This window comes from Myotis davidii, unplaced genomic scaffold (assembly GCF_000327345.1).
Source record: "Myotis davidii unplaced genomic scaffold, ASM32734v1 scaffold835, whole genome shotgun sequence".
Lineage (NCBI taxonomy): Eukaryota > Metazoa > Chordata > Mammalia > Chiroptera > Vespertilionidae > Myotis > Myotis davidii.
This window is the reverse complement of record NW_006286786.1, coordinates 275,736-303,363: the sequence shown is the minus strand read 5'-3', so window position 1 is coordinate 303,363 and position 27,628 is coordinate 275,736. Positions and strand designations below refer to the sequence as shown.

Here is a 27,628-nt window from a genome sequence, read left to right as displayed (position 1 = left end):
TTTGTGTAAAAAAGGCTATTGCTATAATTTCTTTGCTTAATAAGTTAATAATGCAGTTTGATCGGGGTTCTGCTAGTGTGCAGATTTCTCTTTTAATCAGCAGCGAATGCATTTTACATTTTAGAAAAAAACCATGCTGTGTGTGTGTGTGTGTGTGTGTGTGTGTGTGTGTGTGTGAAAGAGAGAGAGACAGACTTTTATTATTTGGAGGAGAAAGAGTATGGGAAATGTGTTAAAGGAGTTGACTCCTCACATTCGGTGATGTCTAGAAGAGAGAATTAAAAGGAAAGGACAGGCACCCTGAGGTTGTCTAGTGCCTTGCAGCCCTAAAGAGCATGCAGCCCCGTGGAAGGGGGAGCAGCCAGACCCCGCTGCTGGAAGTGCGCTACCCCTTTAAGAGACTGGTCAAGGAGTCCTAGGAGAGGGAGGGGGGATGAGGGGGAAGAGAGAGAGAGATTGAGAGAGAGAGAGAGAGAGAGAGAGAGAGAGAGAGAGAGAAGAGAGAGAGAGAGAGAGAGAGAGAGAGAGAGAGGAGAAGAGAAAATCAATTGGTTTAGAAGGTTTGGACTCACTTGACAGGTTCAGTTGGAGACGATCATAGGTGGCTGCTGTGACAAAGGGAAATTGTGCTTTTCCAGCATGCTTACTGACCCTGATTTACCTCAGGAGTTTGAAAGGTGAGTACAGTTTTTACCCCCTAATATATTGAAGTACAACTCTCCCATTTTACAGTCGTCTCTGAATCAATTGGAAGATGCTGCCCCGTTTGTTAGAAAAGCTTTTAGCTCAGTGTTTCTGCAATCTTGTTAGCTGATTTTTAGTGGTGATTGCCCGGACCAAATTGAACTGATTTGTAAAGTCTCTGAGATTTCAGTGTTTTTAGGTTGCGTCCTATAACAGGAAATTAAATGAGCATTAAGCATCTCTCTCTCTCTCTCTCCCTCACTGGCTTCTTTTCTCTTTCTCATTCACTCTCTTACTTTCTTCCTTCATTGATATTTTTCTTCTCTTCTACACCTTTTTAAGTGCTTTTGTGCAGAGTTGTTAACCATTTTCAACATCTCCGTCTGGCAATTCCTGGGGTGACAGAAGATTTTAGTGGTGGTTAAAACGGAGGCTGTAAGTTCCTATGTGATCCTTCGTAAAACTTTGGAAGCTGGTCAGTAAAGCACATGACCTTTTGTTGATATAAGAGAGCAGATTATTTTAAAGAATATTTAATATTGCAGCAATCCCTTAGATTACTTTTGAAATGTCAAAAAAATAGGGAAATGGGATGATCCCTTTCTAAGTTTTCGTGACCGCTTTAAGCACTGCTGTCTTAAACTAAATTTTGATTTACAATATATCCCCTCTTACTCTAAGGGGAATACGTGTATTTGTAATTAAGTAGTTCCTATTTGGAGAAATATGTGCAATATCCTTCTATTTGATGTTGATGTAAGTGAAGCAGGGCTTTGCAAGAATTTTAGCCTTCTTAGTGTTCCTATAAGTTCACATTGAAAATTTTTTTAAAATTTGAGTTCTTATCCCAGCATGAGTTCATTTTTAGAACTATAAATAGAATTTTGTTTGCCATTAAAAAGAATTCAAACTTTGTATTCTGTATGGTGAATTTAAAAAAAAATCTAAAAAAAGCCAGGATGCATAATACCCAGGCTTTTTTTTTTCAATTTCATGAAAGCTACCTTCTGTATAAACATTTGTTGTATCTGACTATGCAATGCAAGCTAGGTGCTAGACCAGCTGGTTAAAAATATGCTAAGTCAAGCTGTTCATCGCTCAAACAACTGAATTTGATATGAAAAGATGAAAAAAGAAAGGACAAAGATTAAGACATTCTAGAAGTGAAGCAATTGAAGAGAAGGATATTAAGAATAAAATAATGTTTGATGTGGCCAGAATTAGAGAAACCAATATCAGATCAGGGAAGAAAGTAAAATAGCCAACATTTACACTTTAATACTGTCTTCTTTCTTTCATTTCTTCTTCGTCTTTTTTTTAAATTAAGGTGAATCCTCACTAGATAATATCAGTGAAAGGTTGTGTGTTCTTAATAGTTTGAATTCATCTTTTCAAGTTTTATACATTAACTCTTTCAAATAGTTTTTGTTTGCAAATATAGCCTATTTCATATGTATATGTTGACATTATTGATATTGGAATATAATATTGCTTAATGTAGCAGTTTGTTAATATACAACAGTAACTTTCCCAGCATGTGCTCAGGGTATCACTGAAATAACAGTATTTTTCAACTCTATACTTTTTGAAAATAAAACTCTGAGTCTGATTCGTAAGCATGTTAACAGACTGTTCTTATAAAAAGGTAGTTACATATTAACAGACTGTAGCCTATTTCTCTATATAGGCAAGCTTTCCTGCTGTGAACTTTATTTGTATTTTTTTCAGTTATCTCTTTTAAACTAAACTTTTACCTTTCCTATTCTGATGCTCAAGTCTCTTAACAATTTTTTTTCCTCCTGATTAGAATTTCTTTTTGTTGTTGTTGTCACCTAGAGGCATGGTTTTCTAACTGGCTAATTAAATAAGCAAGTGATAATCAATAGAGTTGTTAGTATAGACAGCATGTTTGGCAATAGTAGTAGCTAAAATAATTTTGAAAACTGTCATATAATATAAAATTTCTTAATAATTTCCCCTACGGTTATACGTGGTAATATATACAAAAATCTCAATAAGTTCATTACTATTTATTTACATTGAATTTGTATGAGTGGGTGTATATATACTCATCTCATAGCATATATAACTTGCAGATTCAATAGTGAATACATATATTCTCCAAAGGAGGTATATATTCTATAACTATACTATCACATATAGTCAGGTTTTCTTTGCGTTTTTCAAATATCTGCAACTTTCATTGAATAAGTAGGGTTTTTCCATCAAGTGCTAATTTTTATTCTATTTATTCACCTGCTATAGTGAGTTGTTCTCTCAAACTTAGTCTGAAATCTGAAGAAAAGACTTCTAAATTTCTTTGTGAGATCGAGAACTTTGCTCTAGAGGATATAAACAAGTAGCTTAGTGGTCATGTATTTTGAAAGTTTTATGTGATCTTTTTATCTAATTTTATTTATAGAGCCATGCCAATCTTCTGTTATTCTCTGCAACCTGTACACTAGTTGGAACTTTAAGGAATATTCAAAACTTAAAAATCAGAATCAAAATTTGGATTTATACATGTTATGTGTGTATTACCAGCCCTAGAAATGTATATGGTCAGTACTGTCAGACTAATATGCAGTTGTTAAGAAATTCAAAACTAGTAGCAATTTCATTGACTGTTAAAAAAAAATGTCCAGGAGGAAGAGCAAGTTAAAGAGTGATTCTAAAATGTAAAAGAGAATTGTTTTTACTTGCAAGCGTCCTTGTCATAATTGATTATGACTAATGAAAAACACAATTCTCAGGTGGGAAGTGAATAGGCAAAGTATATCCTAAGGAATTGTTTGTAAGCAATTTTAGAGGGAACATAATTGGCAACATGGTCTAAATGTTAGCAATAGAGTCATAAAAGAATGAAAGGCTGAACTCTCCTAAAATTTTTAAAAGAAGAGAGAGAAATCATATATTTCCCTGAAAATAAAAACATTGTGAGGTAAGAATTTTCCTTTTCTAGAAGGAAAATATTTAAATTTTGCCTTAAATATTAATATCAGTTTATTTTTGATGAATGAAAAAAATAAGTTTTTGATACTATCATCACAATTGTATTCTATTTCGTTCCTTTATAGTTATTCTATTTGATAATATAATAGTGTTATGACTAAACTACGTGTCACTTTCCAACTGCTTTATGTCAGAGACTTCAGTAAAAAGCAAGGATAAGATGAGAGTTTAAGAAAACAGTTTCATAATAAATAGAGAAATTGGGATTGAACATAGTAGGATGCAGCAAATTAAGTTCATAGTATCACCTACTTGATTGCTTCTCTCAAAACGGGTGCAGACAACGATTGCGTATTTTACTCAGTCAGAAGGTCTTACTCTTCTGTAATGAAAATCTAACTTATATACCTATCATATTTATTTGTAGTCACATTGACTAAAGAGACAATTTTTTTTTCACAGTAAGAAACTTTTAAGTGTTTTTCTGAAGCCATATACATAAGGTATTATGAAAAACTAATTTGTTAAACTACCATGAAACATTAGTATTAGCGGTCTACAAGGACCCCTCTAACATTAGCAGTACTTTAATTACCTAAAGTGTAGCCATAGTTATAAAATACTTATTACTCAGACAGATTTATGTGACTTAATTAGGGACTGAGAAAATAATTGTACTAATGTGATAAGACAGCCATGTTAGCAGGTAATCTCTAGCTGTGAATCGAAGGAAAGTTACCTGATCACATTCTATCACCTGAAGGCAACCATAAACCTATAACTTTGACATTATGTTTTCAGGATGTTCTGATATCTACCTTTGTTCATTTTGTTATTTTTTTATTTACTAATACTTTGTAGAGGAAAAGGTACCTATCATTGATTATAGATTTTAATTACCTTCTCAGTAAGCCTGCAAGTTAACTGAGCTATAATAGTAGCTTGGAATGCAGCTTGCTTGAAGCAATGGGCAAACTGCACTTCTGTCACACTCACACTGGAGTACGGTCCTGAAGGGCTTAGCAGAGACCTGACTGAGTACCAAAACAAGCAAGGGTTAAATGTCAGGTGGCGTTGTATTCTGCTCAGTGTTTAGCAGATTAACAGATATAGAAATGTGTGAATGTTATGATTACTTCACATGTTTCTCAAATATAATAAGCATATGACAAAGTCTTTACCTGCTCTTAGGGAGCTTTTAACTAGAATCTGTATATGCATCAGACCTGAGAGGCAAATTAAATGACCTATTCTAATACTTCAGCACATTACTTCTCCACAGAGCTGGAAGCTATTTCAAATGGTTTACATTTATAACGCATTTAAAAAACAAAAGTATGTTTATGGATAAAATCTGATCTTTATTATCTATTGTTTCCAATTCTCCAGCCTCCTAATGAGTATATGCATAACGCAGATATGTATTCTGTAGGTTGAACACCTTCCTTTTTATAGATTAGTTAACTAACTATAACGATGGATTTTTGCTTTCTTCTATAATTTGTTACTCATTTATCATTTCAATGAGGTCAACTAATAAGATGGGAAATAAACTAATATGTTTCTCTTGTACTAACTAATTCACATATAGTTTATTATGTCAGTTCTCTGACCCAGATGATGGCAATCAGATAAAAAGATGTTCATAGATTTAACCACAGCATGAAATACTTTCCTTCTAATGGAAAGAAATTTGTTGAACAAGAAATGGACTAAAACATAGCAAATTCTTTCTTGCCTCATTCATTCCGCCCTTTCCTGTTCATCAACTGATAGCATCATCATTTATATTAAACACAACATTTGAATGTTAACTGCATGTAGTGGTATTGCTAGCCTATAGTGTGACACAGACGAATGAGTGGCTTTGCTAGAGAAGAAAACATTTAAAGACTACACTGTGTTCCTTCAGGAAACAATATTTATTTAGACACCCTTTAGGAGGATGCTACACATTCCTGCCTTTTAATCAAGACCTGTTCATGGTTCAGGAGAAGACCTCTTACTGTCTGTTTTTATCATATGTTTTCTCCTGCAGTTGGATAGCCTGTCTCCTTTCCCTTTAGAATTAGCTGTTCCTCTCTTCACTTACTAGTTGAGAGTTTTATACGTCTCCTCTGCAGACACAGTGGTGTATGGTTCTGCTTGTCCAATAGGGGGGTGTTGCATTTCTACACATTCGGTATCCTTTTCCGCTGGAGCCTGAGTGAAACCTCAGCAGTCCTCCTGCCTTTGCCAGCCTGAGGAGTCAGAGTCTCCAAGTTGTTCCCAGCTCTTGCGCCTTCATTGTAGAGCTGCATTCTGCTCAGTGGGCAGCTGAGGAGGACCAGACCGGAACAGGATTGAGAAGAATTCTGGTGAGAACCGTTTAGAGGGATATGGCATTTTAAAAGAATGTAGTAAACAAGCAGAATTGTGGCATAAACAAAGATAATTAGCATAAACAATGTCGTTTTAGGACAGGTGGTTTAAAAAAACAAACAAAACAAAAAACCCAAATATGAACCCAACTTGAATGCTGCCAGTTTAGAACCACTGAGCCTTCACCGGTACTTCATGAGAATTACCCAGGTTTGTTGATAAACTTGTTAACATGCCTTTTTCTGTTTCTTCTGTATCATTCTTTTTTTTCCCCGGTCATTATGCCCTTTTGTCACCCAGCTTGAAAGCAATTAATCTATTACAAGGTAGTTTAAGGAGTTTTTTTTAACCCATAAAACATGACAGAAGGACAATTAAAAACAAAAGCTTGTAGATGTTCGAAATCAGTGTCTAACTTTAAATCAATTCAAACCTGAACTTGGCTTATTGTATTTCAAATCTCTCTTTCTATTATTTAAGTAACATTTCAGGCACTCGGCTCTTTAGTTTTGTCTTGCCTTAGATCTGAGAGATTTTTTTTTATTTTTTGTTGTGGCTGAATCATCACTTGTGGTATATGTTTATTTCGAAGTGTTGCTTATTTCATCTTCCTGCTTTTCTCTATAACTGATTGAAGGTGGTCCAGCAGGTATCAGTGTAGCTGGTGATCATGCAGCATAAGGATGCTAGTTATTGTGAACCACATTATCTAAAACTGCTATGCGGTTGTGACGAATTTTGAAGTGGAGACATTGAGGCTTATTACTAAATGATGTTTTTTTTTCTTAATTCTTTACACTGAAATGTTTTGACTTAAATGAAGTGTAGAGTGTGCTGTACAGAAATCTGTTTCTTTTTCTTGCATTAAGGACCAAAGTTCTTTATTGAAGTTAAGGTTTTTATCTCTTCTTTTTCTCATGGAGAATGGGGACCAGGAATTCAAACTGGATATCTCTGGTGTTCTGTAGCCCTTCCCTTTGCTGAAATGAAAGCATTTGTGAATGAGTTTGGGTTTCTTGCAGTTATAAAGATGTGTGTAAACTAGTAAACCATGTCTCATTCATGTGCGATGGGGAATACTTGTACTTCAGGGACAAAAATAATTTGGCTACGGATGAGGGATACCTGCCAGTGCCAACACATACTGTAGGTAAGAGGAAAACTATAAAGAAATGTTTCTGGAAACAAACCCGTTGAAACTTTCATATGTAACAGTGTATCTATTTCTGCTTTTCACATCTTTGAGAGAATGTGGTGTGTTGTGTTTTGTTGTTTTTTTTTTAGAAAAGAAAATGTTAAAAACACAGAAGGTATGCTCTCTCTTAAGATGTATTAGTAGCTTCATTTTTAATCTTTCTTATTGTGGAGATGCACAGGGGCTCGTTGTGTTCTGTGCATACGTGCCTGCTCTACCCATCCCAGTCATTCCTGTCATACTGAAAACAGATACATTGAGAAAAGATGTATTATGAAGACATGAAGTTCACTTTGTAGGGCCAGAAAAAAGTCACCCTCAAAATCATGTAAGATTTTTATATTGACAGTTTAAGAGAGTTAGATCAGTTGGGACACTGAGCAGCAATGTCATAAAGGATGTGTTCCCTCCTTTAGGGCTGCAAGAATATTATTGAGGACAGAAAGGGAAAGAAAGGTTAGTCTGCTTCGCATGTTGATTATGTTTAATTCTAGTAAAAGAAAATGTAGGTCCAATTAGTATTTTCCTGGTATGTTTGAATTAAAATGTATTTTTTAAAAATGTAGTAAATCATTTACTTTAGTACTGATTTTGGTTCGGTTTTCTGTTTTTATGTTAATTAGGATGAAGATACCAAGGTGGTAGGTTGTTTACGAAGTGCTTATGGAATTTTCACATATAATCTGTTGACTTTTTATTTTAAACAATTTCCTATTTATCTAATAAAAGGGCATTCTAGTGAAAAAGAAACACAAACACTGAAAATGAGAAATACGCATTCACATCAGAGGACACGAAATGAACAAAAGTAATGCTTTATTTATGATATTATATTTTTATTTGCAGTTAATATAGGTTGCTTGATAAAGTTCTAACACATTTTTATGCTACTTCTTGAGCTAAAGTATTACTTGTTTGCCCACAACTTTTTCATTATTTACCTGGGCCAGAGTATGTTGGGCAATAATTTACAAAGTCCAAAGACTTTTTTTACTCCTTTCCTGTCATCCCTTTGTTTCCACACCCCCCTTTTATTTATTTGCTATTGAGTTTCATAATATGTTTGAAGACAGTTTGCAGGAGGATACCACATAAAACTAATGTTAATGTTTATTTTCTTCTTCTTTATGTGCACTAAGAAAGACATATCTTGAAGATTTGTTAAGATAATGTATAGTGTTCCTATTCTTTAGTAGAGAAAGAAATGAACTGGTGATCAAACTATTTAATTTTTGATTCATTCACCAATTCAACTTTGACTTTGAATGAGCAATAACCAAATATGCAACATAAGATTCAGATTGTCATCTCTCCCATAGTGTCATCAGAATGTGAAGAAAACTTTTGTGTAATGTTCTAAAGGCCATTAATCAAACAGAACACCTGAATGGAGAAACAGATAACAGTGAATGCTATTGCTAAGGCATGAACTATTTCCCTTGAGTCATAAACATAGCTAGAATTTAGAAAATTAAAAAAAGACGTTGTTTTTAGAGTCCTAAGGATTATGAGGCATAAACTTGGTAGTGTAATTGTTTATTGAAAGTTTAGCATTACTGGAACAGTAAAATGGATCTAATTTGATCTACAAACAGTTTAGGAATATTTAATGTTTAAAAAAGCATTCTTCTATCAAAATAAAAGCATATCCAGAAGAACTTGAGAGCAATTTAAAGTTTCAGAGTGAAGGAGCAGAATATATAGAGTAAATTAAAGCATAATTTGGCATTAGTAATAGTAATGTGAAGAAATTATTTTTGTGCGATGTAATAGCTATACGCACTTACGTGTAACAGAAGTTTGGAATTCAAGAGGAACTTTTTTACTTATAGAGTAATTGATTTTGAGTAAATCCTATGAAATACTGAAGAAGCTGCAGTTTTGGGGAGAAAATATGAAAGGAAGAAATATTTCATAGAAATACAAACAAGATCCATCCCCACTTCTCACTTGTAACAAAAGATCCTTTGGCACAAGCTATAAAAGACATATAATAGTATTCTAGCATTAAAAAAATCTGAAGGTGGTATTGTGATGTGTATTTGATGGAAAATTTGAATTCAAGAAGTTGGGTAGGTCAACATTTGCTTGCATAAAATTTGAGATTTCAGGTTGAGATGAGGAAGTTGTGAGTGTTAGTGACCTAAGGCACACATATCAAATGGACAGTTTTTTTGTGTGTGTGTGTGGATTTTGAGTGTTTGCTGCTGAAGCATACACCAATTTCCCCCTTCTGGTAAAAATATACATTTTTCAGTATCATCATTGGTTTGGGGGAAAATTGTAACATAATAGAAAGTGTTATTAGCTGGATGTGAAATCTCAAGTCCGAGTCCTTTCTTACAGATTGAGAAGGGATTCTGGCTCTTAGTGAATGCATCTGTGAAATGCAAAGATGGCCTGGGTCGTTTCTAAACTCTCTCACAATCTCCAAATTTCATCAGTTGAACTAAATTTGGAAGATCCCTAGCTCTTTACTCCAGTTGTCAGAATTCTTGACTTTATGAAGCTTTTTGTAGGTAGAATATCCCATAAAACAAACCTGTGCATGTGGAATCACTTTTCAACTTAACTTACCTGCCGACTGAGTGGTGGCGTGCAGGAGCAAGTAACCATAGCATGTTTTAGGAGTTTCAAGTCTAAATAGTCTGTATAAGTCTTATTTAGGATTAAGTACTCAAATTTGCTATGAATCATTTTGAAGCTATGTGTTTCAAAAGGTAAGATTCATATTTTATGTATTTAAAACTCAGGTGCATGAGATCACCATCCTCAACTATTTCAAATATTGTTAAAGATAAATTATATATGGATTACTAAAAAGACACTGTGAGAGAGTATGAAAACACGAGAGTAGCATTTTACATCAAAGTGCTGAAAATCTACCTTAAGAATAAGATAAAAAATTAAAAAAATAGTAGCGCATTAGGACAGGTCTAGGTCAATAAGCAGTAATTGTTTTTATATGAATAAATGAAACATAGGACTTGAAAACTGCACAATCAATTAAGATTACAAATAGATAGTCTAGAGAAAGATTTTAAGTGTTTTCCAAAGTAAATTAGGCAATTATTAGCTTTAGCATCTGGCCAGCCAACCTAATATGCATTAGTTGATGGTTGGCAATTTCAAGAAAGTAAATGTTGAACTTTATGAAGCAAGGAGTAGAGGAACAACCAATGAAAGGTGCATTTAAAAAGCTGTATTATTTCAAAGGAGAATGTTCACATATTGGTAATATCTTACATTTGGCAGATTACATGTTTTTTTTTTAAAACACAAAATTGTAGTTATACCATCAGCAACATAATCTTTGACTATATCCAAGCACCTTCTTTATTATGTATATCTTGAAAATATGAGCATGGTATCATGAAGTCATTGTATAAACTAACTACAAGTTTTAAATATAGACTCGTATATTTGGGATAGCAATATAATTGGCAACATGTTAAAATTAATTATTTGATTAATAATTTTAATATACATTTTTACATCCTATTATTTCTACTTTGAATTTAGGAATAAAGAACTGGTGTTATTTCATTCTCCTGGTATAGATATAAGGGTTATAAAAGACAAACAAACAGAAAGATGCCTTCGAGTATATTTAAAACTAGGACCAAAGGGAAATGTACAAATATCCTGCTGTTAAATGAGTAAGAAAATCTGGAAATCATTCAACTGTACAACTGACTGCTAATGTATTTTGTCATCCGGCATTTAGTGATATAGACAAAGTTGGCATATGTTCCTACAGCTTCTAAATCAAGAATTAAAACTTTGTGATGTGTAAGTCCCTCAAATTATTTGGGTTTTAGCCTTGCATCTGTAAAATAGGCTTTCAAATGAGTATGGCATTATTTATCCTCAATACTAATGAGTCATCTTAAATTTAGAAAATTTAGAAAAATATTTGGATATTTCTGAATGCAAGCCACTGAATTCAAACTTTGAACATTAGGTTGAACTTTTGGCAAATATAAAATGATCAGCACATCAATAACAATTATATATTTTTGTTTGACAGTTGTCTGATAGTTGAAAATTATTTTAGCATATAAAATAATATCTGAAAGAAATGTATTGACCTATTTTAAAAAATGTAATTAATACAACTATAATTGTGTTGAATGCACTTAATGAGTATTGGTTTCAAGTAACTTGTACCTAAATAGCCACAATATAGCCATAGTTGTCTGACAGCTGGCTGCTAATAATGAAATATCCTAAAAAAGATCTCTTCCCACTTTATATGTAGGAAATCTGATACAGGAGCTGTTGTTTTTGGAAATATCAGTATATCAACTATTTAAATAATGCATTTGCTAATGTATCTTATTCCCATGCTTTAAGACCTATGCAAATTAAAATTCATTTATTAGTATATAATTATTAAAATAAATCACTTTATAGAACAAATCATTGGACAACAGGAAAAGAGTTATTTTTTGTTCAGGTGGAACAGGTCACACACTATTTATTGTTTTTTAAAGTATTGTACAAATATTTTGAAAATCAGAAAATATTAACTTGAGGAAACTTATCTATACAAATCCAGTACATCATAGAAGTTTATACTAAAAGTAACATGCGAGGTTTTGCATTAGCTAGACCCTGATTCCTTAGACTGTAGGTGAAGCTTGGTCAAATTTATAGATTTCTTTTTATGGGTAGCTGTATAACATGCAAACAGAAACAGCTGAGAAAAAGAACCCTTATTTTTGATATAAAATTGTTTTCCACTAAAATAATCTGTTGAAAGCCAGAGCCATCCAAAGTGCTGATACCAATTTAAGAAGATGATCTTTTGCCTTAATTATACATCTGGGAAATATTAGCTGAACATTTTGTGGAGAACAGTGAATACCTTAGTTGCCAGTTGTCTGAAATGCTGCTAATGATCGACATAGTGCCAGTGTTTTGATGGCTAAAACCTAGGCTGAATATGAATACAAAGAACACAGTTGGGGGAAAAAAGCACACATTTTATACAAAACAGATTTCAACCATCTGCTTGGCACTTAAGTTTGCGACTATCGGCAATATATGAAAGAGACCACTGTCCATATTATGAATGGTATCACTTTTATTGGTACCTTAGAAAAACCGTAGGGTTGGAAAGCATATATAACCAATGATTTTCTTCGCCTAAATAATGAAAACTAGGGCCTCACCCAAAATTTGGTTCCCTCTATAATCTCTTCTGTGTCACTCTTCTTTTCTAGCAAAATGAGTTTTGTGAATAAAGTAGGTCTTAGTGCTGGACCTCCGGATAGTAACATATACCAGACAACAATACACAAGTGGCCCTAAGGACAGGAACCCCAGATGGTTATGAGATAAAGTACTGTTTGCTTTAGGAATAGGTTATATTCCTGAGTCTGTTGCCTGAGTACTATGGTGCATGTCAAATCAGCATGGAAGTTAATGGTCCAGAAGCACTTCTGAATTTAATGCTTTCCCATTTGTTCTGAATTTATAGTATTAAATCAGACCAGTGCTGTTTCATCACCAGTTCAGTAAAGGAAAAGCATGCCATCAATAATAAATCATAGGCAAAATCTAATTATTTTACCCATTTCATTTACCTTAAAGGTATAGAATAAATATTCAATAAAAGAATATTGGCAAGTATTATAAACTAGATGCTTTTAAATGTATAGAGTAGTTGATAAGAGCTATTATAGACTGTTACTGAGCATATAATAAGCAAAAATAAAATTTTGGCTATGTAATATCATCTATTTTATTTTCCCTAGCTGAAATATATTTTGCATTTTTAAATATTAGTAAAATTGAGCTACTAGGATATGTTAGCTTATTGATTTAACTAGATTGAATGAATTTCCCTAGCTATATTGAGACCATTTTAGCTCTTGAGGAAGAAGTATATTATTTAGTAAAAAGTATGAAGAAATGCTTTCAGAATCCACTTGTATCTGTGCTTTCCAATATTGTGCCAGTAGCCACATGCCACCACTGAGGCATTTGAAATGTAGTCACTCTGAATTGAGACTTGCTGTAAGCATAAATACACACTACATTTTGAAAGAAAGAATATAAAATATCTGCTTTTTAAAATATTATGTGTTAAATTATTATATTTGGATATATCAATTTAAATAATGTTATTAAAGTTCTTTTCACCTGTTTCTTATTACTTTTTTTAATGTGGCAACTAGAAAATTTCAAATTACATGTGAGGCTCATATTTGTGGCTCACAGTATATTTCTCCTAGATGGTGCTGTTTTATCCCTTGTAGAGGGAGGAAAACTAAAACTTCTATCTGTATCTAAATTCTAGAAGTTCACAGCTTAGTAAGCTGGCAATTTCAGAAAGACTTCAGATTTTAACTGTCATCCTTCTTAGCTTCTACAAGAAGGTAAAATTATATCACTTTAAAAATATATTTTTATTGATTTCAGAGAAGAAAGGGGGAGGGAGCTATATAAACATCAATGATGAGAGAGAATCATTGATTGGCTGCCTCCTGCAGACCCCCATGGGTATCGAGCCCACAACCCAGGCATGCTCCTTGACTGGAATCGAACCCAGGACCTTTCAGTCCTCAGTGCCACACTCTTTATCCCCTGAGCCAAACCGGCTAGGGCTATATCACATTTTTAAAAGCCTTAGTAGTAACACTGACTTGCACAGATGCTTATATCATTTACTCAATGAATACTGTCAGTTTCCCCAAAACGCCCATAGAGTTATTGTAAATGAAGTTCATTGATTAAGGATTATATAGATTATTTTAGAGATTATAGGTTTGAAAGGGATAATTATATTTACTTTTTGGAATGCCACCTTGTGTACTTGTAATTTATGTACTGGGTTTAAAGAAGTTTGTGGTTCGGTAGGAACACCTTCCCCTTTGGCATCCCAGCTGAAACTACATACAGTTTTTAAAATTGACCCACAAGATTGTGGTCCCAGGTCTTTCTCTGTTCATATAGAGATATACTGATGGAGACAGATAGAGAAGCACTAACATTCAGTATGGATTTATTATGTGCCAAAGTTAGACTCACAAAAATCCAATCTTTTATCCCATTTCTTCACAAATGAAGAAAACTAAACAGAGTTGCCTAATTTCTTGAAGGTAATAAGTGACAGAACTGGTATATAAAGTCAAATAGTCCAGTTCCAAAGACCTCATTATTTATCATCGTGTTTTAGTATTGCTCTACATAATAAAGTTCTTTCAGAACTTCATAGTTTACTAGAGGCCCAGTGCACAAAATTTGTGTACTGGGGGTTGGGGGGCCCTCAGCCCGGCCTGCACCCTCTCAGGGATGTCCGTCAGTAGGACATCCTTAGAGTTGCTGCAGAGGCAGAAGAGGCTCCCACCACTGCCCTTGCAATCACCACCCGTGAGGCTGGCTTCGGGCTGAGTGGAGCCCCCCTCTGTGGGAGCACACTGACCACAAGGGGGCAGCTCCTGCATTGAGTGTATGTCCCCTGGTGGTCAGTGCGTATCATAGCAACTGGTCATTCTGCTGTTCAGCTGATTTGCATATTAGCCTTTTATTATATAGGATTATGTATTTTAGTGGCAGACAATTGGTTATTCATTCAGTAAATGTATTTTATAACCTATTATGCTAGGCATTATTTTAGTTACTGAATAAATATTACTGAAATGCAGACACTATACATAAATAACACAATTGTGCTATAAACTTCTAATTTCTCCTTTCTGAATGATTTCATTTTGCATGGCACAAGATGATGTGCAAGGTGGTGGATAGCCAGATATCTGGGCAATTATGTAAAGGATTTCTTGCTAAAGGCTATTTGGAACTGCTTTTGAGAGGTACTAATTTGCAGTACACATTATACATGGAAACTTTTTACTGTGAGAAGTATAGCTATAAAATTTCTCAAATCTCTCTCTGTCCTTTACAATGGAATACTGATGGAAATAATATATTTGTTGATAGTATCTTTGCTCTGAAAGTTTATCTGATCAGTTTTTGTTGTCTTAATTTGGCAGGAATCCTCTTTACAGTACAGTAACTTTTAAGTATGTCAGGGTCAACATCTTTTATGGTGATATTAACATGGAAAAATGTGATGAATTGGTAAATAGTGATATGATTAATAGGATATTAATCTTTTGTTCTAACTTGTAGCCATGACATGCTAATTTTATTGGGTGGCAGGCAGGAGTGTTTGTAATTTTGAATAGAAAACTCAATCAGGTATAACTTCAGGTTCCTGGGAACAATAAGGCATTTTGGAATTGAAATTAACCCCATGGTTTATCTCTATGAACTTTTAAATTTTACTGTTAAATTAATATTTTTTAATACTGGTTTGAATTTTTCCATGAGTCTCTTTTTAAATCTTGAACTTTTAAGTGTTTTTCCATATGGAGATATGGCTGATTTCTGGTACTTTCTCTGATTTCATGATACCTTACTAAGGAGGCCATATAGCTATCATTATCATTGGGCTTTGGAGTCAGAATGCTTAAATTTATTTTACACCTCTATCACATGTTAGCTGTATGAATTTTGCAAGTTACATAAAGTGTCCATGCTTTAATTTCTTCGTCTGTAAAATGGGGATTTTAATAATTCCCATCATTTAGGTCACTTTACTGCTTACATAAGAAAACATATGTAACTTTGCATGGTCAGGAAATGCATATTATTTTTCCTTTGAACAGATTTCATCATGTATAAAAAATTCCAAGTATATTCCACGTAATATGGCAAATAATATTGGGTTACATAAGGGCACATAAGTATCAACTAATTAGTAAATTTTGTTAAAACCCATGGTTGTACAGGACTTATTAGAACTTCAAGTGCTTCCTAAAAGGAATAAAATATTTAAATTAAATATTCCTGTTGTAGATTCACAAATTTCCATATTATATAACATATACATATTTTATAAAATTACATATTATACATATAGTATGCACACAATGTAAGTTATGTAAGTATGTGTATAGATAGATAACAAAAGGGAAGACAATTATTTCTGAAATTATGTCTAAGATTAACTCTGTGCTACCAGACAGTCATAACAAGGTTAATGATTATAATTTTCTGATTAAAAAAATTACCATTTTATTAGTAGTCACAACTTTTGGAGGAGCCTTGATGCCTGTGAGAGTAATTTATTATATGAATCTTTACACGGTCTTCAATAGAAGTATTATAGAAGATTCATAATAGAAGCATGTTAAGTCTGCCTATTATTAATTTTGCCTCCTCTGATAAATATGTTGTTTCTGTAGATGTTGGACAACCCAGCATCTCATTAGGTCCTCTGGGTTGACTTAAATGCAGAAGTTAATGTAAGTAAATTAAAGTAGCATATAATTTTATAGGCTTTCATATCTACATTTAGAGTGATATAGATACAAACATTATTCTTATACTGATTTATTCATCTGTAATAATAAAAGCATAATATGCTAATTAGAACAGATACCCTTCAGGACGAAGCCAGGGCTGCGAGGAAAGCCCCAGTCCAGGGTGACTACCAGCGGCCGGAGGGAAGCTCGGTTCCAGGTGCCAGAGGGAGGCCGGTGCTGGCAGCCTGGGGTAGGAAGGCCTACTCTTGCATGAATTTCATGCATCTAGTTTAACAGTATTTAGTGAATACTTACTATACAGGTCATTTGTTTGGCAAGGTGAAAGTACACATCAATGCAAATGAAGGAATGGGAAGGAGAGACAGTACATAAAAGAGTAAGATGAGAAATTTTTAATTTATCTCTTTGTCAGTATGAGACTATTATTTAGAAATACCTCTATTTTCTATTTGCAAACTGAAGGTATCACCAAAGCCGATAGTTTTAGTTTAGACATAATTATTTTAGAATTCCTCTTTATGACAACAGGTAGGCACTTACAGATCACAATCTAATAATCCCTGACTATTTTTGACTTTACTTTTGTTATAACAAAAAACATCCTAGTCATAAAAATATGTCACAATTATTTGGATATAGAGTTTTCCTTAGTGTTTACATCTCTCTCATATATATATATATTTGTATTGATTTTAGAGAGGAAAGGAAAGGGAGAGAGGTATAGAAACAGCAATAATGAGAGAGAATCATTGATTGGCTGCACTCCACCTACTGGGGATCGAGTCTGCAACCCCGCACGCCACCTACTGGGGATCGAGTCTGCAACCCCGGGCATATGCTCTTGACTAAAATGGAACCTAGGACCCTTCAGTTCACAGGTTGACGTGCTATCCACTGAGTCAAACCAGCTAGGGCAGTGTTTATATCTCTTTAAAAAATCCCAGATCTACAGAAAAGTTGAAACAGTAGTACAGTGGGCACCCATATAAACTTTTAAGCTGGTCTTGCTAATTATGAACTTTTGGCCCCTCTTTTTCTTGTATCTATTTTTTTAAAATTAATTTTCACCTGAGGATGTTTTTTTCCATTGCTCCTCAGAGAGAGTAGAAGAGACGGAGGGAAGGGGAGAGGGAGAAAGTAAGAGAGAGAGAGAGAGAGAGAGAGAGAGAGAGAGACTGGTTGCCCCCCCCCCCAACTCCTGAACCTCAACCCAGGTACCTGATCTTGACCAGGAATCAACCACTGACCCTCTCTTCAGTGGGCAGGCTGATGCTCTAACCAATGAGCCACATGGGTCAGGGCTCTCTTTTTTCCTTTTTCTTTTATGATTTATTTGCAAGTAAGTTGTAGAGTAGCACTCCTAATAACTCTAACATTCTTCCACATAACCACAAAACATTAGTACATCCAAGAAATTAACATTAGTACAGTAATATTATTTAATCTAGTCCATAGTCACATTTTCTAATTGTCACACAATTCATTTTATACCTCTTATCTATTTAAATCCAACTTCAAGTTAATCATCAGTTTTCACATTTACTTTTCATTTTTCTCTAGATACCCTTTAATTATAAATGGTACCCTGCTATCTTTTTGTCTTACATTGACATCAACATTTTTGATAAGTCCAGGCCATTTTTCTCAATTTTTCTGATTGTGTGTTCATAATTAGATTCAAGTTAGATACAGATATTTTGGACAATATTTTTTCATTGTCCTTTTAAAAAATCACTTAAGATTATAATCAGGTCTCATTAAGTAGATACATACCAAGTTGAAATTTTGGTGTACCAAGGTCGTGGAAACATTTCTGTTTCTTAGCTTAGATATTAACATGTCTACTCTGTGATCAGAGAACTATCTGAACTACAGTGATTTGTCTTGCAAAGAGTTATTTGGCACTATATGAGAAAATAGGGCTTCCTTAATCTAAGAAACCATCACAACTTTTACATAAAGTCTACTTTGAAAATAGCTATAAGTTTAAAAAAATTCACAGGTAATCATCTCAAAATACTGATTATAGAATCTATAAAATAATGTAACACTGCAAATGTGCATTTTGTTAGATTGGAATTCTTACTTAGAACTACAATGTTCAGTATTTATGAAAAATGCTGAGCATCAACTACCTTAGTCATAACTAGTTGAATTATTTTGCTTATTCTTCATCATTCTTGTATTTTCAAAATCAGAAATAATCTTTTTAAAGTTTCTAAAATATTTTGAAGAAAATTAGAGACAAGTACAGGCTACTCATTTCTGTTTTATCTTGACCACTATACTATTTTTTACTAAATATAGGTTAAGATTGAGGAATGGACATCTTCCCAAAATTTCCTAATTCTCTAACTGCTTTACAGCATAAAAGAGTTAAGATTTTAACACTGAAAATTGTTCCTATTTAGAGGTAGTGTACAGCTCAGGCTCTAGAGTCAGATACTTATGTTCGAATCCTGGTTGTCTATTTACTAGTTGTGTGATATGGGTCATATGGGGCTTATTACTTAACCTCTCAAAACTTAATTTTCCTCTTATGTAAAAAAAATATTACAATTAAGTAATTGAATATAAATTAAGTACTTAGAGCCTGGCAGTGTGGCTCAGTGATTGAGCATCAACCTATGAACCAGGAGGTTGCCAATCCTATCCCCAGTAAGGGGCATGCAGGAGGCAGCCCATAGGTTCTCTCTCATCATTGATGTTTCTATCTCTCTCTCCCTCTCTCTGAAATCAATAAAAATATATTTTTTTAAAAAAAGAAGAGCTATCTTAAAAAAGAAAACTTATTAATTAAGTATTTAGTATTGGACCTACGATAGTAAGCACTGAAATATATTAGCTATTATTATTGATGGGGAATTGTCAATATTTGTAGTTACTAATAGAAATTTCTGAATGGCCCTTGAGAGAATAGATTTTTAAAACAACAGTAAAATGTTTATGCATTCCTTTATGAAATATTTGAATACTTTGTATATAATGGACAGTAATAACTTCTAGAGATTTAATAATAAACAAGATACAGCCGAAACCGGTTTGGCTCAGTGGATAGAGCGTCGGCCTGCGGACTGAAAGGTCCCAGGTTCGATTCCGGGCAAGGGCATGCACCTGGGTTGTGGGCACATCCCCAGTGGGGGGTGTGCAGGAGGCAACTGATCGATGTTTCTCTCTCATCGATGTTTCTGACTCTCTATCTCTCTCCCTTCCTCTCTGTAAAAAATCAATAAAATATATTTTTTAAAAAAATAAACAAGATACATATGGCTTTTGTCCAAATAAAACTTATAGTCTGAAAAGGGAGACAGACATTAAGCAAGCAATTGCAGTATATAGGCTGGGCCAAAAGTGGGTTTACAGTTGTGCGTACATGAAACACAATTTATTCTTGAATTATTATTTATTAATTATTGTATTATTTTTCCAATAAAACAACGGTATTTTTCAAGTAGACCTACTTTTGTCCCACCCTGTATGATGGCAAGTGTTGTGAGTGGAGAAGTATAAGTATGAAATGTTATGGGAAAACACAAGGAGACCTAATACTGGTCTAGGTGTTGGAGCCTTTCTGAGGAGGGCTGAGAATTGAAGATGAAGAATGACAGGATTTTCCAGATGTAGGTAGTTGTACGGGTCACAAATGTGGGCTCTAGAATATGATTGCCTGTTTACAAAAGTGGGTCCCCTTGGGTGAGTTTTTTAACCTATCAGTGCATGCCTCAGTTTCTTCATTTGCCAAGTGTCAATAGTAATATTACCTATCTCATAGGGTTGTTCTGAGGATTCAAAGAGATGATTCATGGACAACTCAGAACTGTCATTTTGCATTTTAAGTACCCAATAAATATTGGCTGTATTATCAGAGAATTCAGCTTATACAAAGTCCTGATAACACCTAATCAACTGAAGGACATAAAGTGCCTTAATTTATTTCTTAGATGCAACTGTGCCATGATCCTTTGTTGCAAATTTCCTTCAGCTTTCATTCTTCTTCTCCTATGAATGGTTACAGAGCTTTCTTTTATAGGTTCACACTGGTCTGATCTTTAAAACATAAGTCAAAATATCAAGCTGAACATATTTATATTTTTCCTGGGTGTGTTAATAGGCCTGGCATTTTGTGAGAGCAAGAAATAACCTAGTCAAATGGCTGTAGTCAGGTAAATTTTAAATGGATTTGAATGAATGACAAATGAAGCATTCTACCAGTGTTCTTGGAAAGTTTATGGAACAAAGTCTGCTTTACCAAGGTGAACAACTTGGCCATTTTCTCTGCATGTTGCCCTCCTCCCCACATGACTCAGTAACATAGTTACATTTATTGGTTGTTTACTTACTTTTAATGCCCTTCATTCCACTAAGGTTTGTGAGTGGTGAGAAAGGGAACTTCAGAATGCATGGTTTGAACTGAAAAGAGTCGCTGTGTGGGCAGAATGAGGATGAGTAGAGAAATTGTAGGGAGTTTTCGTTTTGAACAGCCTGTTGTTGATTGTCCCATTTTATTGAATGGAAATGCTAAAGAATGTTTTAATTTGATAAAACTGTTAAGTTGTTATTATTCTGCTCATTGATGGAGTCTGATAAACTTCAATGTTTTTTTCCCCCCTGCTAAATGCAGAATTTCTAAATATAACATGTTTTGTTTTTTTTTTTGTTGACTCAATACAAGCTGTCATGTTAGGGCTTAAAAATATCAGAGTTTTAAAAATTGTTTTTTAAAGGTATTAGCTATCCCCAAGTGAAAACATGTATGTTCATAAAAATTAAAAACTGTTATACAAGTAAAGCATATACTTACCTTGACATATGCTTTTTAAATTATATTCTCTGATATCACCTTACTTATTATCATTTGTATTTCCTGTGTTTAGAAAGGTTGTGTGTTTTTGTTGTTGTTGTTTATTTGCTTTCACATTGGTCCTAATTTCACTTTTTATTTTTCTATATTGGATATTGTTGTTAAATGCTCAGATAAAGGCCAGCCCCATGATGTTTGAACTTTGATATATTTTCAAGACACCTTAATATAATTGGCTATTCAATATTATTCAGCTCCCAATTCAGAATTTAAGCACTTTTTATTTTTTAAAAAGGGTAAAAAATAAAGAGCAGCGTTACCTTTTTAACAGTTTCTCAATTGATAGCTTTTGCTTTCTTCTTTTATATCATGGTCTAATATATAACTTTGCTTTTCCCATATGTAACATAGATTTATACAATTTTATAGGAGTTTATATGATTGTGTTGAGTTTTACAAATTTTAATGGGGAGTATTCCATATTTGGGGGGAAATGGGATTGTTATCTAAGGAGATGCTCTCTGTAGGATAATATCAAATTCTCTGCTAACTGTTCCATTTTGATGATTTTTTATATCTGTTTGAAAATACTATTACATTTTAAATGTTGAGCTTCTGTCTTTATTTTTCAGGAGGCAGATTTAAAATAGTGTTACCAGAGAAGCTAAATAATGTACTATAATTTCTCTTTGGATATTATTTTTATAATTACATGTATTTGCATAAATTAGTAACAGCTAATTGATTATGAATAGGTATTTTTGGCATAGTAATGGGTAATTGAAATTAAGACACCTATATGATAGTCAATTTTCTTTTGGGTTCCTGATTTTTAAGGGTTCAAATGTGTACTCTTCAGTTATTGCTGGCATCTTTTATTAGCTATAAGAGAGGATATTTAAAGATTATTGCCAGAAGAACAAGTACATTTTTTTTTAATTGAGAAGTCAGGCAGATGAAAATGTTATCTGCCCTCCTGCACCTGAAAGAAACCAAAATTCATACCCTTACTTATAAATGACTATTTTGTATATAGAATGAATATTTAAAATCAAGGAAGAGTTGTTTATATTATTTTATGATAAACTTATGTTATTCTGTACTTTACCTCTTTTGACTGAAAGACAAATAAAATACATAAAAGTATTTTTAAAATTTTAGAAATGTAAGTGTCTAATAAGGAATAAAGGTGAAAAGTTTTATTTGTATTTTCAAAGTCAGTTTGTTGGGCTTTAATATTAAAGAGTTCTATTTCCATTAAAGTGTGAACTGTCAATTCCCATCAAATTCCTTGGCCACCCGCAAGTACTGAGCTCCATCAAGGCCAGAAAAGAAATCCACACTTCTATCTCCAGACAGCTTTCTGCTAATATATATTGAATCTCTGAGATCTCAATTTTCTTGTCTGCTTGGACTCACAGCAGGTCTTGTTCCTTGTACCTGGCCCTGTTCAGACTCCTTGGTTTTTGCTCTGTATTTGGGGGGACTGATCTGGCTTCCTTCAGGTTTTGTTATCTGTTTCTCCTGTGAGTCATGCTACAATCCAGTGTCCTTCCGCATTTTCTCAATTGATTTTCACTGGGGAGCTCCTTGACTGTTAGATGCCCTGGTTCTATCCTCCCCCTCTGCTCCTTCAGAGCCATCAAATGGATTGTCAATCTCTGGTGTTCTAGAAAATGTAACCCCCTTTTGGAAACAAATAGATTTCAAGGTGAGCTTCTTTGTGAGTTTGTGAGGATCCCTGCATGTTGTAGAACATATGCTATCACACACCTTTAAAGTATAAGCCACTTATAGCACACTACCTATAGTTCTTGAAGATTGAGTAAAATCAAAGAAAAATACTATTTTGCATATTTGTCCAAGATGGATTTTCATATCATAGTTTTTTTCTTTGGAACTAAATTTTGTTGTAACTTGTCATTGACCAATGATGGACCGTGTTTTGTAGCATGTACTGAAAATTAGAATAGCTATTTGTAGTGGTCATCATCATTTTAATAAGGTGGAGTATGTTCTGCTATTTAAGGACAGTATACTGTCTCAGATCTTGGGTCTTGCAACCTTCCTTGTATGTGTTATGTGTGTATGTATACGTATGACATGAGAATGAAAGACAGTGAGAGCAGTGTGAGAGCATGAGTGAAAGCGAACTTAGAGATAGAGAACTTGATGAAAAATGAGAGGGAATGCCTTTAGGAAAACACCATGCATTCTTCACAGAAGTGATATGGTTCCAATGAAAAGGATAACCAGACTTTCTCTCACAGGTAGACATTATCATAGAATTAAGAGCCTTCCCTAAAGAGGTTATGCAGCCCATTTCAGGGGAATTTGAGTAGTTGCTATGATGGTGAGGGGCAGTGAAAAGGGATTTTGCTAATTTAAGAATATTTGGTAAAGTTGATACATATAATCCAGACTACCATTGTTTTTGATAAAACAAAGAAAGCAATGTCCATTTAAAAATCAAGTTTTCCAGTTAATTGTGATTGTTCCTCATTTTGTTTACTTTTGTATTAGCTAGATCCTTTCATTTTCTCTTTTTTTGTACTTAAGATAATAGATAAGAATTGCGGGGTACTTTCTGGCATGTGACAAAAAGTTCTTTATCCTATTAACTGATGCGGATCTACTTCAGTCCTCTTTCAAACGGGCTTCTTGGCATCTCCCTCTCCTGAGGTTGGGGAATCTTCCAATCCAAGTTTCTGAGAGTTGTGCTTCCGATAAAGCAGGACTCATGGGCAACTGTACCCATATGTACTCTTGGATACCATTTTAATAAAAATATCCCTCAAATCTATTATCAAAATGATGCTACTTTTGGTAGGACAAAAATGGGTGCAATTTCTTACATCAAAGCAACAAAGAGCTATGGGGGGGGGAAAGCATAGAATTTTGAATATACTAAGCATCATTCATACATTCAGTTGTCCTTAGTTAAACATTGGTCTAAAGTAGGTTAAACCTGTGAATTGAGAAGATTTTATATCTTCATATTTGCTTTTCCCATGTTGATGATCCCTTGCTTGAAAAACACAGTTTACTTTTTTTCTCTCCTCCCAGTGGATGAATTAGAGGCTCTGACAAGTCCTACTTAAAATAAAAGAAAGAAAAAAAGAAAGAAAACTTGTTTCATATAGTTTTTTCTTAATTTATTTGATGAGCGAAACTTTCTTTTTACAACACCCGTTTTCTTCTCAGAATACATACCACTGCATACAAAACTGAAAATGCCTATGTGAAGAGAATGTGAGGGTGAGGAATGCCACTCCTGATTCAAATACTTATAATCCAATAAATATTTTTATTATAAAAAATTCATAGTCTGTAATTGAGTTAGTCATTAATTAAAATATCAGCATCTTGGTGCTGCGAAAATATTACATTGATTGTGGATATAGAAAACTGCATCTTACCCTTAGCGAGTCAGTATCCTCATCAGTGCCGGGCAGCGCTGATGGGTAGCAGCAGTAACCAGTCTGGTTCTGTGGGCGGTTGATAGCTAGAATACATTCTGATTGGTTGGTGCCATGCTATCCTCCCTAGCAAAAATTTTTAATTTTCATCTTTAACCACAAGTTGTTGTGAGGATTAAATTAAATAAAACATGATGTATCATAGTGTTAGAGCAACATACACAAATATAGCATTTGCCAGTTTGTTTCCAAAATACATTGATTTATAGGAAAATTAGGATAAACAGTTAAGTTTTATATCACTTTTTATTTTTTAAAATATATTTTATTGAATTTTTTTACAGACAGGAAGGGAGAGGGATAGAGAGTTAGAAACATCGATGAGAGAGAAACATCAATCAGCTGCCTCCTGCACGCCCCCTACTGGGGATGTGCCTGCAACCAAGGTACATGCCCTTGACTGGAATCGAACCTGGGACCTTTGAGTCCGCAGGCCGACCCTCTATCCACTGAGCCAAACCGGTCAGGGCTATATCACTTTTTAAAAAGTGTTATTGGATTTAAAATTGATTAATTTTGATCATTTATGGCATTGAATATTTACCTAGAAACAATGTAATGTGGTTATAAATCTCTCAAAATTTAAAAATAGCACTATAATTACTTAATGATGTAAAGATGACTATTCATCACTTACATTTACTATTTATCTTCATATTGTACTGAACCTTGAAATGGAGTTTTCAAAGGAAATTACTACTGTTGGCACCTCTCAGTAAGTTGCCAATGAGATCATGAAATTGCGTGTGATATTTTTCTTGTCGTATAAGAAAACAGTATTAAAGGTGATGATGTCAGGGATCAGCTGAGAACCAATATGAATATTAAGGAATATTAAAAATTATACTGATGTACCCTTTGCTTTCCATTGGTATTAAAACTACTCAGTAAATTTATTCAAATATATCAGACAGAATTATCAAAGCCTTGTGTGCATATTTGGTGTGTAAGAGAAATTTCATTGAATTTTACCTGTAATAGAGAACCAGAGTATTATGCTGATATAGGAGGTTATAATTGTGGTTTGTGGCTATATTGTGAAAACAGTATATAGCTATGATAATTGCAAAAGTTCAAATTCATGGTGACATTGATGATAATTTATTGGTATAATCCATAGAAAATACATCATGGCTTGGGTTTTCTATTAACTTATTTCCTGAGGCAAGAATAAAATAAATTTAAAATTAAAATATATCAATTTAATTACATGAACTTAACTAAGCTTTTGTTAGGTTGAAAATGTTGACTGTGTTGCAGTATCAATTATTAGATATCCTGTAGCCCATAGTAATAATTTAAACATGTAAAACATACATGTTCTATTCATTTTGTGAATTTTTAATACTATTTTTAAATTTCCTCACATTTAACATTTTAGCAAATATTCATTTATCCTCTAAGGATTATAATACATGGGAGGTTAAGATATATATTCTGCAAGTTATAGACCTTAAATATTTTGTAATATTTTTCCATTGCACCTGATTGAAATATGTATCATTTTTACTCATAACTGAGGGACATCTGATAGAAAGAGAAAAATACATTTTTAGTGTTTTCACTAAAATTTCACCTTAATTTGTCAAATTACATAAGATTTGTAAATTTAGCTTCAAATAGTTTATATGGCCTACGGGGATTGGGCTGAAACTGGCGGTCTGACATCCCCTGAGGGATGTAGTAGTGTGTGAAGCCACAGGTGGCCAGGGAGGAGTGCGAGCTGGGCCAGGCTCCACGCTGCTCTCGCTCAACCCAGCCCCGCTGCACCTGCCACCGCAGCTGTTCGTTAGCGCTGCTGCAGAGGCAGGAGAGGCTCACACTCCCACAGCTGAGCTTGCCAGCTGTGAGCCCTGCATCTGGCGCCCATTGGTCATCTGAGCAGAGCTCCTGCTGTGGGAGTGCACTGACCATGAGGGGGCAGCTCCTGCATTGAGCGTCTGCCCCCTGGTGGTCAGTGCACATCATAGCGACATGTCCACTGGTCGTTCGGATGTTCGGTCGCTTAGGCTTTTATATATATAGACTAGGGGCCCAGTGTTTGAATTTGTGCATCTTGAAAGGAACCGTGGGCCATGAGGCTGCAGTGGGCACAGGGGCAGGTCTTGGGCCATCCTCCACACCCCTGCCCAGTCCCTCCTGCCGCAGGCCCTGGTCCCCTGTTGGCTGGCAGCCCGACTTCCGCTGCTGCTGCTGCTCCCACACGCTGACAGCGCTGGCCCTGCTCACACCCGCTGATGGCATTGAGCGATTGGGGCCAGCGCCAGCAGCAGGTGTGAGCAGCAGCTGCTGCCCTGATCACCCCTCAGGAGCAGGGGGAGGGGGAGGACCCTCGGGGGCGATCAGAGCGGGGCAGCCGCCACTCACACCCACTGATGGCACTGAGCGATTGGGACCTGTGGTGGGCGCTAGCAGCAGGTGTGAGCGGTGGCTCCAGCGCTGACAGCAGGTGTGAGAAGTGGCTGCTGGCCCCGATTGCCCCTCTGGAGCAGGGGGAGGTGGAGAAGCATGAGGGGCGATTGGGGCCGGCAGCCGTCACTCACACACACTGACGGCACTGAGCAATCGGGGCCAGCACCAGGTGCTGATCACCCCTCAGGAGCAGGGGGAGGTGGAGGACCCTCAGGGGCGATCAGAGCTGGGCAGCCGCCACTCACACCCACTGATGGCACTGAGCGATTGGGACCTGTGGTGGGCGCTAGCAGCAGGTGTGAGCGGTGGCTCCAGCGCTGACAGCAGGTGTGAGAAGTGGCTGCTGGCCCCGATTGCCCCTCTGGAGCAGGGGGGGGGGGAGAAGCATGAGGGGCGATTGGGG

At 35.0% G+C, this 27,628-nt stretch overlaps 1 protein-coding gene across 1 annotated transcript in view; it reads left to right on the top strand.

Annotated features, from left to right (window-relative positions):
* Positions 1-537: 537 nt before the first annotated feature.
* Positions 538-27,628, top strand: part of LOC102766147 (transcription factor SOX-5) — a gene marked incomplete at its 3' end in the record, with an annotated part of 290,659 nt that continues 263,568 nt past the window's right edge. The window contains exon 1 of the mRNA XM_015560611.1: positions 538-677. Coding sequence (XP_015416097.1) covers positions 640-677 — 38 coding nt within the window. The remainder of the gene's footprint in view (positions 678-27,628) is intronic.